Source organism: Natator depressus, chromosome 3 (genome assembly GCF_965152275.1).
Source record: "Natator depressus isolate rNatDep1 chromosome 3, rNatDep2.hap1, whole genome shotgun sequence".
Lineage (NCBI taxonomy): Eukaryota > Metazoa > Chordata > Testudines > Cheloniidae > Natator > Natator depressus.
The window spans coordinates 127,227,534-127,241,895 of NC_134236.1; the positions used below are offsets into that span (position 1 = coordinate 127,227,534).

At 40.0% G+C, this 14,362-nt stretch overlaps 1 protein-coding gene across 16 annotated transcripts in view; it reads left to right on the forward strand.

The window, feature by feature from the left end:
• Positions 1 to 14,362, forward strand: part of AFDN (afadin, adherens junction formation factor) — a 216,592-nt gene that overhangs the window by 63,587 nt on the left and 138,643 nt on the right. For all 16 annotated transcript variants that reach the window (XM_074948769.1, XM_074948783.1, XM_074948775.1 and 13 more), the window contains exon 2: positions 3,391 to 3,586. In XM_074948769.1, the coding sequence (XP_074804870.1) occupies positions 3,391 to 3,586 (196 nt within the window). The remainder of the gene's footprint in view (positions 1 to 3,390; positions 3,587 to 14,362) is intronic.

The window sequence follows — 14,362 nt, forward strand, 5'->3', positions numbered from 1 at the left end:
TTACCAAGCACCCTTACATTTATCACAAATACTTGTTCAACTACAGAGAGAACTTGCATTCTGTTATACAAGTGGCAAAAGGCATATGATTGACTGACTGAATTCTTCGTTAGTAGAAACAGATTAGAAAAGAGAGTGCATGAACCAGATTAATTTTTAAAATCAAAGAATATTAAGTAATGCCTTGAATATTTTCCCCACCATTGTGAAACAAGTATAAGCAGTTAAAGATTAGTTTCAGAATTAGCTGTGGGGAAAGACAGGACATTTAGAGAGTTTTCATTCTATTTTATTCTTTTTGTTAACTTCTGGCAACTTCAGTGCCTTGTAACTTCCTAAAGATCTGTTAGGTTTTGTTTAAACTGTGACTTTCTGCTCAAGTGTATTTAATTGTTTCTTTACAAATGAAGTAAACACCATTTAAAAAAAATTCCCAGAAGCTTTAAAAAAGTCTGATTTGTATCCCCACAAAAATCTGTGCAGCTGCTAGATGCAACCAAGAATTAAATGGCAAAAATCATGAATATCCAAAACTGTTCTGGAAAGAGATGCTGCTACATATGAACACCCTCATTCCTGAATGTTGCACTTGTTGAGGTGGTGGCAGCTGGAGCTCTGAAGACTACTGCTTCAGCCAAACGCATGTACTTTGCCACTTGTATAATAGAATAGAAATTCTTCTTCCTCCCTTCCAACCACCGCTTCCCTCATACACACCAGTTTGCAGGTAATTTGAGAGAGGCTCTCCTCCTCGTCCTCCAGAGTGGTAATGGACTGACTCTTCCTGTCTACCCCTACTGCTACAATGAAAGAATCTTGGGTTCTCCTCAGATGCTTTAGTAGTAGAAGATGGCTTTAAGGACAGAAGCTTCCATGGCACTTCATCCATTCCCGCATCTTTCACGCACCCCTTCCCCAAATAAAACCCATATTAGACAGTTACTAATTCAGCTCTCAATTTGTAATCCATATAATTTTTTAAAGAGTAATGGTTGGGGAAAATGGAATGTAATGACCCATAAACAGCTAAGCATGAGCTATTTAACTTTTGTGTCCCCTTTGCTATCTATTGCATTTAGTGATTTAATACTGTCTTCTATAGTATCCAAAACTAAAAAATAAATTTCCAGCTAAATGTCACTGTACATTCAGATTCTTGCTGATGCATGTCCTTATCTGTCTCTTGGAAACAGGGTCTATGTATTGATGCCAGGAGTGCTTTTCTGAATGTTAATTTGGGATCAGTGAATTTAAGTCCCAAATTATAATCTATTTCAGTTGTCCCCGTTTCCTACTAAAGAATGGTGCATTTATATTTAGAAATGCAGCATAATGGTCAATGTCAGCTTGATGAAAAGAATAATGCCCACATTTATAAGAATTCTCAAATAAAGCAACAAATAATAGCCAAGTGAAATTTGTCTGGAAAATGTGGCATACTACACCCCTCCCTTTACAAAAAAAGGAAAATAAAAAGAAATGTTTGTAGTTAGCACCTACATCCACATACTGGTCATTTTTCTGGAGAACTGTAATTGGTCTGAGTGCTTTGCAATTTTTTCACATGAAATTGACTGTCACTTTTACACGGCAGTGCAAAATCTAAAATTTAAGTACATGAATTTGAATAGAAGGAAATAGAAACACAGTGCAAGTCTAAAACTCATATTAGACATCTGTGCATGTCTATTCATTTTTATGTGACAAATTCTGAAAATGAAAAGTTCCCTATGCTTTTATATTGCATAGAAGATTGAAGTTGCCAGAATGTAGGAGAAGAGATTAAATTTGAACAGGAATGATAAATCTGAATAGGAGAGGACCCCTTAGTTCACAGACTGAAAGGCTGTGCAGCAATTAACACCATGGGAGTCTGTGCTTTTCTCAGGTAAATGGATATGAAAAAATTCCTGATTTAAAAACAAAACCATCTTTTGTGGCAACTATATTCACTTAGTTATCTTTTCCTCTTCCCTTATTCCAGACCAAAAGTATATTTCAAGAGGGAATTTATCAAACCAGTGTATTCACATGGACAGGCTGATGGTGGCCCTTAAGTTTTCATCTGCCTCCCTCCTTTATTATGGGCTGCCATTTTTCTCCTTTTAAAACTGTCTTTTTATGCTATAATTAATATGGTGCTTTAAAAGCTTCAAAAAAACCTTTCAAGTTTTGTGTTCGATAACATTACCATAATATTCTGTTTACTTATATAGAATACCTAACCCAGGGTTCATTGCAAATACAGAAGTAACCTTTATGTATAAGGCAATTGTAATGTTTTTGACATTAACCACTATACCTCTATTGCATCCGATGAAGTGAGCTGTAGCTCATGAAAGCTTATGCTCAAATTTGTTAGTCTTTAAGGTGCCACAAGGTACTCCTTTTCTTTATATCTCTGTAGTACATTAGGTATGCATGGTTCTTTACAGATAGATAAAGCCATGTCCCTACCCTAAGAAGCTTAATCTGTTAAGGTGGGGGAGGGAGAAGAGCAAGGGGAAGTGTGCTATAGGAAGAACAGTGGTCACAGTAAAATTGGCATTCTCTGGTCACATATATATCTTGTTGTGTCAAGTTTTGTCTTTCACAGGCCTAGAGCATAACACATTCTTTGCCACTAACCTCTTAGAATAAAAATATAATTTTCATGAGTATTTCAGTAATCTGTGATTCAGAGAAAATATCACCAAGATTATGAATGTTCTATTTCTGCCATGGTGTCAATGGAGGCTCCTATCAGTTCATTACATAGGTTTAATGCTCTGTTTAGGTTTGTCTTGGTGGTCACCTACTGTTAAGTCTCTGGGAGCTAAAGGTGCAGTCAATAGTTATATTAAATTAATATTCAGGGTATAAACTGGCTCTTGGCTCAAAACTTTAGACAACAGCCTCCCAGAATTTTTTTGCCAAGGACACCTGGGAACAAACTCTGTTATAAAAATCATTAGGATTTTAATGTCCATGCAAAACAGACAGGATTTTGGTGTTTGTCTCATTTAAAAGAGCACACATGTTTGAGTAAACTGTCTATTTTACTCAGCCTGCTCTGGAAGGATGAAGGGCTGAGTTCATTCTTCTGCAGCGAAAACTGATGATTCTTGGGTGTCTGTGTGTTTAATATCGAAGGCTTAGCTCACAAAACCATCCCTAACAGTATGGAGTATTTAAAAAATAAACACCTGCATTTCTAGAATATCCCAGGCTTTTCCAACTTTCCTTTCCTCTACTTATTGAAATACAGTGTGCTTAGAATACTTCAGGAAAATTTATTAAATTATACAGACATACATCAAAGGTGTATGGTTGGAATAATTTCCTCCATTCCCAAGGGGAAAAGAAAAAGCGTTTCAATCAGAATTACATTCACTTCTTATTTCATTACAGGATTTGGAGTTTCATGGAGTCATGAGATTTTATTTTCAAGACAAAGCAGCTGGAAACTTTGCAACAAAATGTATTCGTGTTTCTAGCACTGCCACAACGCAAGATGTAATAGAAACCCTTGCAGAGAAATTCCGACCAGACATGCGAATGTTGTCGTCTCCTAAATACTCACTTTATGAAGTGCATGTCAGTGGAGGTTAGTATATGCTGTCTGGGTCTCGTTCCTGTATTTTTTTCTTAAAAGGATACAGAATGATAAATGGTTCCTACTACTTACTATAACAAATGTACTTCGGTTTCTTTGGCACTTAAATATATAACTGCAAAGGGTTCTCAACTGGTGGTGGTAGTATTTCAAAATATAATGGGGTATAACGTAGACACAATTTGTGTAAATTGTGATGATGGTGTGACCTTTTTTGAAAATATTATACTTGTTATCCTTTAGATGGGTGATGACGGTGTGGGAATACTCATTTCTAACTAAAAGGCCTTCATTCAGAAATGACCAAGTTAATGTAGGTGGAATGCACAGCTATAGTTAAAGGAACACAATCTAGTGAAAGGACACTGTCATGTTAAACACATTTCTCTCAGAAAGGGTTGTTTTTACCTGCTTTTACAAGTAGCATCACAGTTTACAGTAACTGAAAGACATTAGAGGGGAAAATGTTAGTTGGCGCATTTGGTGTATCGTCAGTTTTCCTCTTCGCGTTGCACACTGAGATTCTCCTGTTGTCTCTTTCAATAGAGAAATAGCAATAGAAGAAAGAAAAGGTTTTTAAATAGGAAAGTTTTCTTCTAAAACTAGATGGATTGACTTAAATCAAGGCAATTTAAATCGAGTGGAAAGCCTGTTTTTAAATAATCAATTTTGATCAACTGTTTCATTTGTACTTCATTATTTTCTAAAGAAAGGTGCATGCTCATTGATTGATATAAACATTAAAATATCTTGATTTAAATAGGGCCTTTACATTGGATTTGGCACACCTTTTTGCCACCTAGGAGGGAACACTATAGTTGTATACATTATTTAAGTAGTTACGTAGCTTAACACTTTCAGCTTTATATTAACTGAACATTTTAGTATGTTAGAAAATGGTGAATGATATTGTTATGGGTTAGACCCCCACCCCCTTCTGGGATGCCACCTGATGTACTGTGGTTTCACTGAACCCCTCCTCCTCCATCAGCCTGGATTCCCTTTCCCTGTTTTGCTGAAGTAGGCGCTCTGACCTCTTGCAGTGTGTGTGTGCGCCACACCCAGCAGCAGACACAGACTTAAGTCAGCTCTGTGTGAGAGGATTCACCCAGCACTCACGTGCACACCTCCCCCTTTGGGGAATAAACCCAAAATAGTACTGTCTTGCACTGTATAGAAAGATCTGCACAGTGCAAGCTCATAAAAAGTCACCCTCTCCCTCAAATTGAAGAGAGAGATGCAAAACTTCTTGCCCGCCCCCCTGTTAGAAATTGCACAAACTGGGTTTAATAATAAAACAAATTTATTAACTATAAAAGGCAGATTTTAAGTGATCATAAGGGATAGCAAACAGAACAAAGCAGATTTCTGAGCAAATAAAGCAAAACACGCATACTAAGCTTAAGATCTTGAAGAGACTGGTTTCAAGAAGTAATTTCTCACCCTAAATGTTGTTTTAGGCAAGTTGCAGAGTTTCTGTAGCGTAGAGTTCTAGTTATTTCTTGTTACAGACTGGACCCCATCTCAGTCTGTACTCACCCCTGCTTTTCCCCTCAGGTTAGTTTCTTTGTTAGTTCAGGTACTTTCAGCAGTCTTTCTTCTTGGGTAGGCAATGGAGGAGAGTCCAGATTAACCCCCTCCCCAGCCTTAAAAAGGATTTACCTAAGGCAGGAAACCTTTGTTTGAGCCCTGTCCCCCTACAGAGGAAAAGTACCAGCAGTGTCCAAGGTGATATTTTGCATCAGGTGACATTATCATCTGACCCTGTAGAGTCAATGCAGCATCCCAGGAAACTCTTCAGGAAGTTGGGAGATTAGTATCTTCAGAGTTGTATTGTCCTTCTTAAATGGCTCATTCAGGACGATTGTTTACTGTCTGGTGGGCACAAGTGTACACACAGTTGTAATTGTTACATAGTCAATATTCCTAACTTCTGATACAGAAATGACACAGGCATACAAATTGGATAATCACATTCAGTAAATCTTAGCTTTTCCAATGATATCTTACATGAGCCATCTTGCATAAAGTATATCTTAGTTATGTTGTATTCATATTATAACCATATTTCTATGAAGACTAGAGGGTGTAACATCATAGATATATTGCTTATTTACTAGATAATTAACTTTTTGCTCATGATTTATGTCAAGCTGCATTAGGATGGTAACTGGGATTTAATTAAACACAGCAACATATAAAATTTATTTTTATTAAACAGCAGCTTTAAATGTTTTGGATAGGTAAACATCTCTTATCAAAACATGTTTCACATTTACAACTAAATGATTTATTAAAGGAACAGGGGGATTAACTGTAGTCATTGAATTAAACTGATTATTTCAGTTCAACCTGGGAATATTTTCAAATATGCTGAAGTATAAGTGACTGGAGCTTTCCTACTTGTCGACGTCTCTTGAAAATGAGAACTGTCTCCTAAGTTACTTAGGCTGTCCTTCAGTCTTCTAAAACTAGTAGATCTCATCCCCTCCTTCCCTGTTTTTATTCAGAGACTGGAAGAGGGACAAGTTTTCCTGCTTTTTCAACTCCCAGTTTAATTAATTCAAAGTTGAGAAATCGTCCAAATGAAGAAAATATTCTTTCTGGGCCTGTGGAAGAGAGAGGCTACTGATGTCAAAAGCTGGCTTAGCACTTCCAACAAACTCCGGTTCCAGGTGCTTACCTCGTGACGTCTGTCAGTTCAGTGGGTTGTCTTTTTCTTTATACCGCCATCGGCAAATATGTAGTGCTTGAATAGTTCATTTCCAGCCCTGAAATTTATTATGGTTGGCATGACTGGGTGATTATTAGATGCCCATGTCATAGCAGCAGCATCTTCAGCAATTAGGCATCTACCCCGGTACTTTGGGTTGAGAATGATGCCAAGAAAATGCAGTGGAGTAAGTTCTTGATCCAGCCACTTCTTTACTGCATGCAATTTAACTTTATTGTTGGGTATTTCTTCAGTGTTCCTTGATGATGAAATGTAGAAAACATTAAAAGCAATACAGCAGCAATTTTTCTGCAACTTGTTCCAGGCTGTGGAAATAGCTTTTAGTTTCTCCTTCAAGTGCTGTCTCTGTGGATGCTCTACTTCACGTGTCAGTGTATCCCGGAGCCGTCAATTGGAGACACAACACCAGCTCCTCAAGATTTTACACACACCTTCCATGACAAAAATAGCATTGCCCATAAATGATGCTTTGATGGAACCTGCAGAAACGGTGTGGCAAACATCTGCCACCATCCCTCCAACCAGTAAGTGTTTGGCAGGTAATACTATGTGCCAAATAAAGGTATGGACTTCCTTTTCTCATATCCACAACCCTAACTCCTTAGTGGTGGAGGTGGTCAGCCAATGGGGCAAACAACCTCCATGCAGATCCACGCCCCAAGACAAGGATTGGAAGAGATTAGACCTCTTGGGGCAAAAAGCTTACTCTTCAGTGACATGGCATTACTTGCTAATACAATCATGACAGTTATACTAAAATGAACGATATCATCCAGGAAATTCCGGAGGGAAAGAGACCAATTCCAAGCCATCATCAATGAGGGCCAACATATTGCTAGAACAGTGCACCACGCATCCCTCAACGTGGCAGACATAGCGGCATGCATATCGGTGACAGCCATTGTTATGCACAGAGCATCCTGGTTACGCTCATTGGATATCCTAAAGGAACTTCAGAACAAAGTAGAGAACCTCCCCTTCAACAGGGACAAGGTCTTCTCCACTAAGATGGATGAGGTCCTCCATTCCATGAAGGACTCTAGAGCGACACTGAGGACCCTTGGGATCTACAGGCCCCCTAAGAGGAGATGCAGATACTAGCCTTACAACCATAGCAGAGACAATGTGTCACAGCACCAGCGGAGACCATATGACAACCAAAGACAGAGGCACAGACCACAGAGACGTTGCCCTACCCAGCCTCAGGCTATGATGTCCCAAACACCACCAAAGACGACCTGATTTTGAAACATTGTTTGAGGGTCTGCCTGACCTCCCCCACCACCAGGGCCAATAAGCAGATTATCGCAAACCTTTGGTCATTGGGTACAACCATTATATCATACATGGGCTTCTATCACCACAGGCCAATGGGTTTTAGAAATCATTCGAATAGGTTATACCATCCCCTTTACCTCCATCCAACCTACCCACTCCCCCTCCCACAAGCACCTTTTGAGACCAGAAATACATCACCATCTACAATTAGGGGCTGGGGAACAAGTTCCAACAGAACTCAGAGGGAAGGCATTTTATTCACATTATTTCCTGACTCAGACGAAAAATGGAGGTTGGAGACCGTTCTAGATCTCAGAAAACTCAACAAATTTGTTTGTACCCACAGATTCAGAATAGTCACGCTGAACTTGATCACACTGAACTGCACTGGAAGAGAGGGGCTGGTTCTCAGCCCTCGACCTACAGGATGCATATTTTCACATTACCATCCACATTGCTCTCAGACGATTCACTTCCAATACAGAGTATTGCCATTTTAAACTATCTATGGCTCCATGAGTTTTTATCAAAACCCTAGTGGTGGTAGTGGCACATTTGTGCGAACAGGGAATATTGATCTTACCTTACCTGATGACTGCCTGCTAAAAGGCTCTACCCAGACAGAAATGTTACACATCACTAGACAAGCCATATTTCTTTTTCACTCCCTAAGACTACAAATCAACAAGCAAAAATCTACTCTAACTCCAGAACAATTGGACTTCATAGGAGCACACCTGAACTCAGTGGAGGCCAGAGCATCATTGCCGATACCCTGAATCACAGCAATGACCTCCCTCATATCAGTGATCTTAGACAGCTCATGGGTGTCTGCACACACCTGCTGACGACTCTTGGGACATATGGCAGCCACCACTTTTGTTGTATAACGCGCAAGACTACACATGCACTGCCTACAAGGATGGCTGAGCTTGGTGTGTATATATACCACAAAAGCACAGTTTAAACAAAAGACTCACACCAACCCCAGAGGTGCTGTAATCACTACAAAGGTGGACAAATCCAATAAATGTTTGCTCAGGTATCCCATTTAAACAGGTTCCACCATCCATATAAATCACAACAGATGCCTTGCTGATCAGATGGGGAGCTCACCTGAACATACATACAATCCAAGGCAAGTGGTCCCCCACGGAAACACATTTCCACATCAACCCGCTCGAATTATATGCAATCCACAACGTGTGCCTACTTTTCCTCCCTATTATACGAAGCAAACAATAAGGGTCTTGACAGACAACATTGAATGTATGTTCTATATAAACTGACAGGGTGGAGCATGTTCCCACTCCCTGTGCACAGCGGCTTTAAAACTATGAAATTGGTGCATAACACACAACATAGCTATTACAGCAGCATACCTCCCGGGTCGACAGAAAAAGATAGCGGACACATTAAGCAGACAGTTTTCCCAAGAGCATGAATGGGAACTGAACAATGAAATAACACAACACATATTCCACATGTGGGGATCCCCACACACAGACCTGTTTGCGACATTACTAAACAAGAAATGCCCAAAGATTTTGCTCACGAGCAGGACTAGGGTCATGATCCCTAGGGGACACTTTTCTTATCAGATGGAACGTTCCTCTTCTCTATCCGTTCCCACCAATACAGTTAATCTCCAGAGTAATACACAAAATACAAACTGAGAGGGCCAACATAATACTCATAGTCCTGACGTGGCCTGAACAGACATGGTTCCCTTACCTAACATGCATGGCAATCTGTACACTGTTCATTCTCCCTCGCCTACGGAATCTTCTTTCTCAGGACAATGTTCAAGTCTTCCATCCAGACTAGGAGAAATTTCACCTGAAGGTGTGGTTTCTTCATGGCTCCACCACGACGAACTAACCTGTTCAGAATAAGTAAAACAAGTGGTGTTAAACAGCAGGAAACCCAACACGCATAGCCTACTTACCTCCAAAAATGGAAAAGATTCTTCCTATAGTGCCAGAACAAATAAATATCTGCAAGCCAGGCACCGTTGGCATTAATTCTGGAATATTTATTATCCCTAAAAAACTCAGGGCTTGCTACAAGCTCACTTAGAGTTCACCTTGCTGCCATCACGGCTTTCCATCAGCAGGTAGATGGTACTTCGATATTCGTTCACCCAATTACTAAGCGATTTCTCACTGGAATACAGAACATGTACCCGGACATCTGAGAACCCACGCCAGCATGGGACTTAAATCAGGTGCTCAGAAGTCTCACCAGAGTCCTATTTGAACCCTTAGCCACATGCTTATTATTACTTCATTTATCTATGAAAGTGGCATTCCTGGTCGCCATTACATCCGCGTGCAGAGTCAGTGAGATAGGGCCTCTCATGGCTCACTCCCCATACACACTTTTCTTCAAGGATAACTTAGAACACATCCTGAATTTAAGCCCAAAATATTGTCTTCGTTGCACCTCAACCAACCAATTCACTTACCTACATTTCATCCAGAACCACACACTAATGTTCAAGAGGCGATCCCACACACATTAGATGTTTGCCATGCCGTAGCCTTTTATCTGGACATAATAAAGCCCTTCTGAAAATCACCTAGAGTTTTTGTGTCAACAGAATGATGAAAGGGCTCTGCCATATCTACGCAAAGATTATCTAAATGGATATCCAACTGTATCCATATCTGCTATTCTCTACACAACACTGAAGGCCCTTTGGGCATCAGAACCCACTTGACAAGAGTTTTAGCTACCTCCATAGCATTCCTGCACAATGTACGCATTCTAGACATCTGCAGGGTGGTGACCTGGGCCTCTGAACACACATTCAAGAGCCACTCTGCAATTACTCTCGATTCAAGCTCAGACACAAGACTAGGCCTCACTATAGTAGCCTCAGCAACGAACTCAACTCTGAAGACACTTCTGTCCTCATAAGGGCACTGCTGTACATTCACCTGAAGTGGAGCACCCACAGGGACAGCACTTGAAGAGGAGAAGGTTACTCACCTTATGCAGTGACTGAGGTTCTTCGAGATGTGTCCCCCTGTGGGTGCTCCACTACTCGCCCTCCTCCCATCTACTTTGGAGTACGAGTTAAACACTCCACAGTAGAGAAGGAAATGAAGAGGTTGGGCCGTACGCATGTTAGATGAGGCACCAGTGGCACCGCAAGGCTGCTACTGTGCGCGCACACACTGACCAGAGACTGATATCAAAAATCTCCGATTGACGGTGCTGGGACGCACCGAAACCTGAAGTGGAGCACCCACAGAGGGACACATCTCAAAGAACCTGAGTTACTTCAGAAGGCGAGTAACCTTCTCATATTCAGCATATTCTCAGTATATTCACTCATATTCTCAGTATATTCAGTTGGTTGACTGCTTTGCGTGTGATAGTTCCGTCTGCTTTTGGCACGATTTTCTTCACAAATTGTAATGACAATAGGTCAGTTCTTAATAAATAGCTCAACACAGTCGACCGCTGAATTCCAGCATACATCTTGGGAAGAATTAGATTGAATCCTCTTGCTCTCTTCAGTGAAGCCTGAAGCAAAGTGGCTGTTACAGAAGTGTTTTACAATTTCAGCAACATTTTCTTTTATTCCTAGAGCTGTAGTTAAGTCTTTGGCTAACAGATGCATCAAGTGAGCATGGCATCCATATGTTTTAAGTTTCAGGTTCCCTTAATTTTCTTCTTCTAGATTTCTCCTCATCTTTGCTACATCTGCAGCATTGTCTGACAAAGCTATATACTTGAATTTTTGTTCACAATTTGTTATAGCTTTTACTGCTGTTTCTTTTAAGCATTCTTCTGTATGGGCATTTCCTGATGTATCAAACGTTTCTGTAAGGTAGACAACCTCATCTTCTTGTCGCACAAGCATGTATTGAATCTTTTTGTATATTGCTTTATCCATCAAGACTTAGATCAACAAATTTACCATCAATGTTTTTTGCACACTGTTCAATTTCCTTCTCATATGCTGTATCCAGCAACCTTCCAGCAATGTTTGCTTTGCTGGTTGGAGTGTAGTCTGGTCATAATTGAACCACATCAATGAAATGTTTGTTCTGAACAAGATGAAAAGGAGAATTTGTTGAGCAAATGAACCAAGCAGTATCGCTGGAATTTGCTGGTCCTGATTTTTACTGGATGATGAAGAAAGTGTGGTGGTTTTTTTTTTTTTATAAAGTAATTTACTGATGTATGTTTAGTTGCAACACTTCTGTGTCTCTGAAGTTGTAGACATTGCAGATCATGCATGTTCGTAACCCCTTATGTCTAAGCTCGACCTTGAAACAAAAAAGTAACATCACACTCACTCACTATTACTCAGTACACTGCTTTTTTTAAAAAAGGGGATTTGTACCATTATGTAATGGTAATTTTTCTAAACCCAGTTTTATAGGGAAAATAATAAATCATATGGATTATCTAAATCTGTTAAAAACTTTTATTTCTAGCAACATACCAAACAACTTGGAAAAAAACCACTTTTTCCAAATGTTAAAATTCATAAATCCCAAATAAAACTTTACTTTTTAAACAGAAAATCTTTACCTAGAATGTTTGATTATACTGATCAATAAAAATCCATTTCAGAAGTAACAGTAAAAATGTAATTGACAAACGGTCCCACCACAAACTAACATGCCTAATAAACTAATATTTTGAACACAAACATTTTGAAATTCATAAGCAAGTAATCCACCCAAAACACAAATTTATGATAATAAGTTAGAGAGGCAAGATGGATGAGGCAATCAATATCTCTTTAAACCAATGGATGAGGCAATCAATATCTCTTTAAACCAACTTCTAGTGAGAGAGAGAAGCTTTCTAGTTACACCTGAAGTTGGTCCAATAAAAGATATGTCACCCACCTTGTCTTTCTAATATCCTGGGACCAACACAGCTACAACACTGCATACAATAATTTAAGTTTATCATTTACTAAGATAGTAAGACATGGAAGGCAGTACATAAGAATGGTGCAAAAATACATTTACTAACAAGTTGATCCAAATTGTTCAGACATGTCCTCATAATCATCTTCAAAGTATTGCCTTCTGAGGAGCATTTCTAAAATGTTTCATTCTGACAGCCAGGCCTTGTAGCTCTTTGTTGCATTGTTTACATTTGGCATGTGTTTCTTTCTTACCCAGAGGTATAGGAATTCCTTTAAAAGATTCCCAAATAGGGTCTTTATTATGACCTGCAGCCATGGCAGTTTTTTCCTTCTAAGTCCCAGGTGTTGAAATCAACACTAGAGGCTGCATGCTGAAGAATGTTGTACCTTCTTCCCACAGTGTCCTGCCTTGACACCAGTGTTCCTCCTGTCTAGCTGCACATTCTGCTCTTTGTCCCTTGTTACATAACCCCTACCCTACCCCAGAAAAATAAAAGAAGAACAATCCAAGATTTCTGCTCTTGTAATTTCACTGCAGTATAAATAGAGCAAAAGGCAGTTGAGAAACTAATGAATTTCTGTTTTGTTTATATCTGTATTGGTGAACACATGCAAGGAGACGGAGCAAGGCTCCTTTCAAGTGCCCCAAACCATCCAGAAGCCAGGGCTCGTAGTCACCGGGCAGATTGCTGTTTTTCTGTAAGCTGGAAAGTGGGTTTTGAAGATGGGTAGAGTCATAAATAATACTCAGTTTGAAACTGAGCCAATCAGAGCCTAGCTAGGGAGAAAATATAAAATAGGAGTATGAGACCACTCGGGCTCAATGGGTGATCTTGATGATGAGATACATGATGGCGTGTCTTGAAGTCAGAGGCTGGGTCCCAAAACCTGTGGTGACTTTGCCAGTCTGTTGCACAGCTCCTGGATCCCCTACATGGTCAAGCCCTTAATACATAGGGTTACCAGATACCAACTGTGAAAAAATGAGACCAGCGTGGGGGAGAATAGGCTCCTATATAAGAAAAAGTCCCAAAAAATGGGACTGTCCCTTTAAAAATGGGACGGATGGTCACCCTGTTAATACAGTACATGACCTGTTGTGCCATATTGATAAAATTTGACCTCAAAAGTTAGATGTTTCCTCCCCACACTTCTCTTCTCCCCCCGGCCTCCTCCCAATTTTGTCTTTCTATAGAAAAGCAGCTTTTAACTCTGTTTTGTATAGAAGCTTGTGGATTCAGCATATTTTATTTATTTTATGTTCTAAGAAATCATAAGTTTAGACCAGTGGTTCTCAAACTTTAAGTTAAGCTTTCATGTGCAGTTTGAGCTCTGCCCCCTTATATATGTGCATAGTGGGTTTTTTCACTTTTTTCATACTCTAAAATGGCTTGGTTTATTTTTGTTCAATCTTCCTAAACATATTTGTGTTTGTGCAGATTGGGTAAATTTCAGTCTAAAAGATGAATGTTTGAAAAAGTTAAAAGGTCTTTTAAAATGGCAGTGCTTTAGGCCAAGGGTTCTCAACCGTTTTCTTTCTGAGGCCCCCTCAACATGCTAAACTCCACGGCCCACCTGTGCTACAATAACTGGTTTTCTGCATATAAAAGCCTGGGCCGGCGTTACGGGATAGCAAGCGTCAGCGCCTCATGCTATGGGGCCCCTGCAAAACTATATTGCTCAGGCTTCAGCCCTCAAGTCCTAGGCTTCAACTCCATGCAATGGGGCTTCAGCTTTCTACCCTGGGCCCCAGCGAGTCTAACGCTGGCCCTGCTTGGCGGCCCCCCTGAAACCTGCTCACGGCCTTGGATTCCTGGTTGAGAATCACTGCTTTAGGCATTCTTATCTGTATATA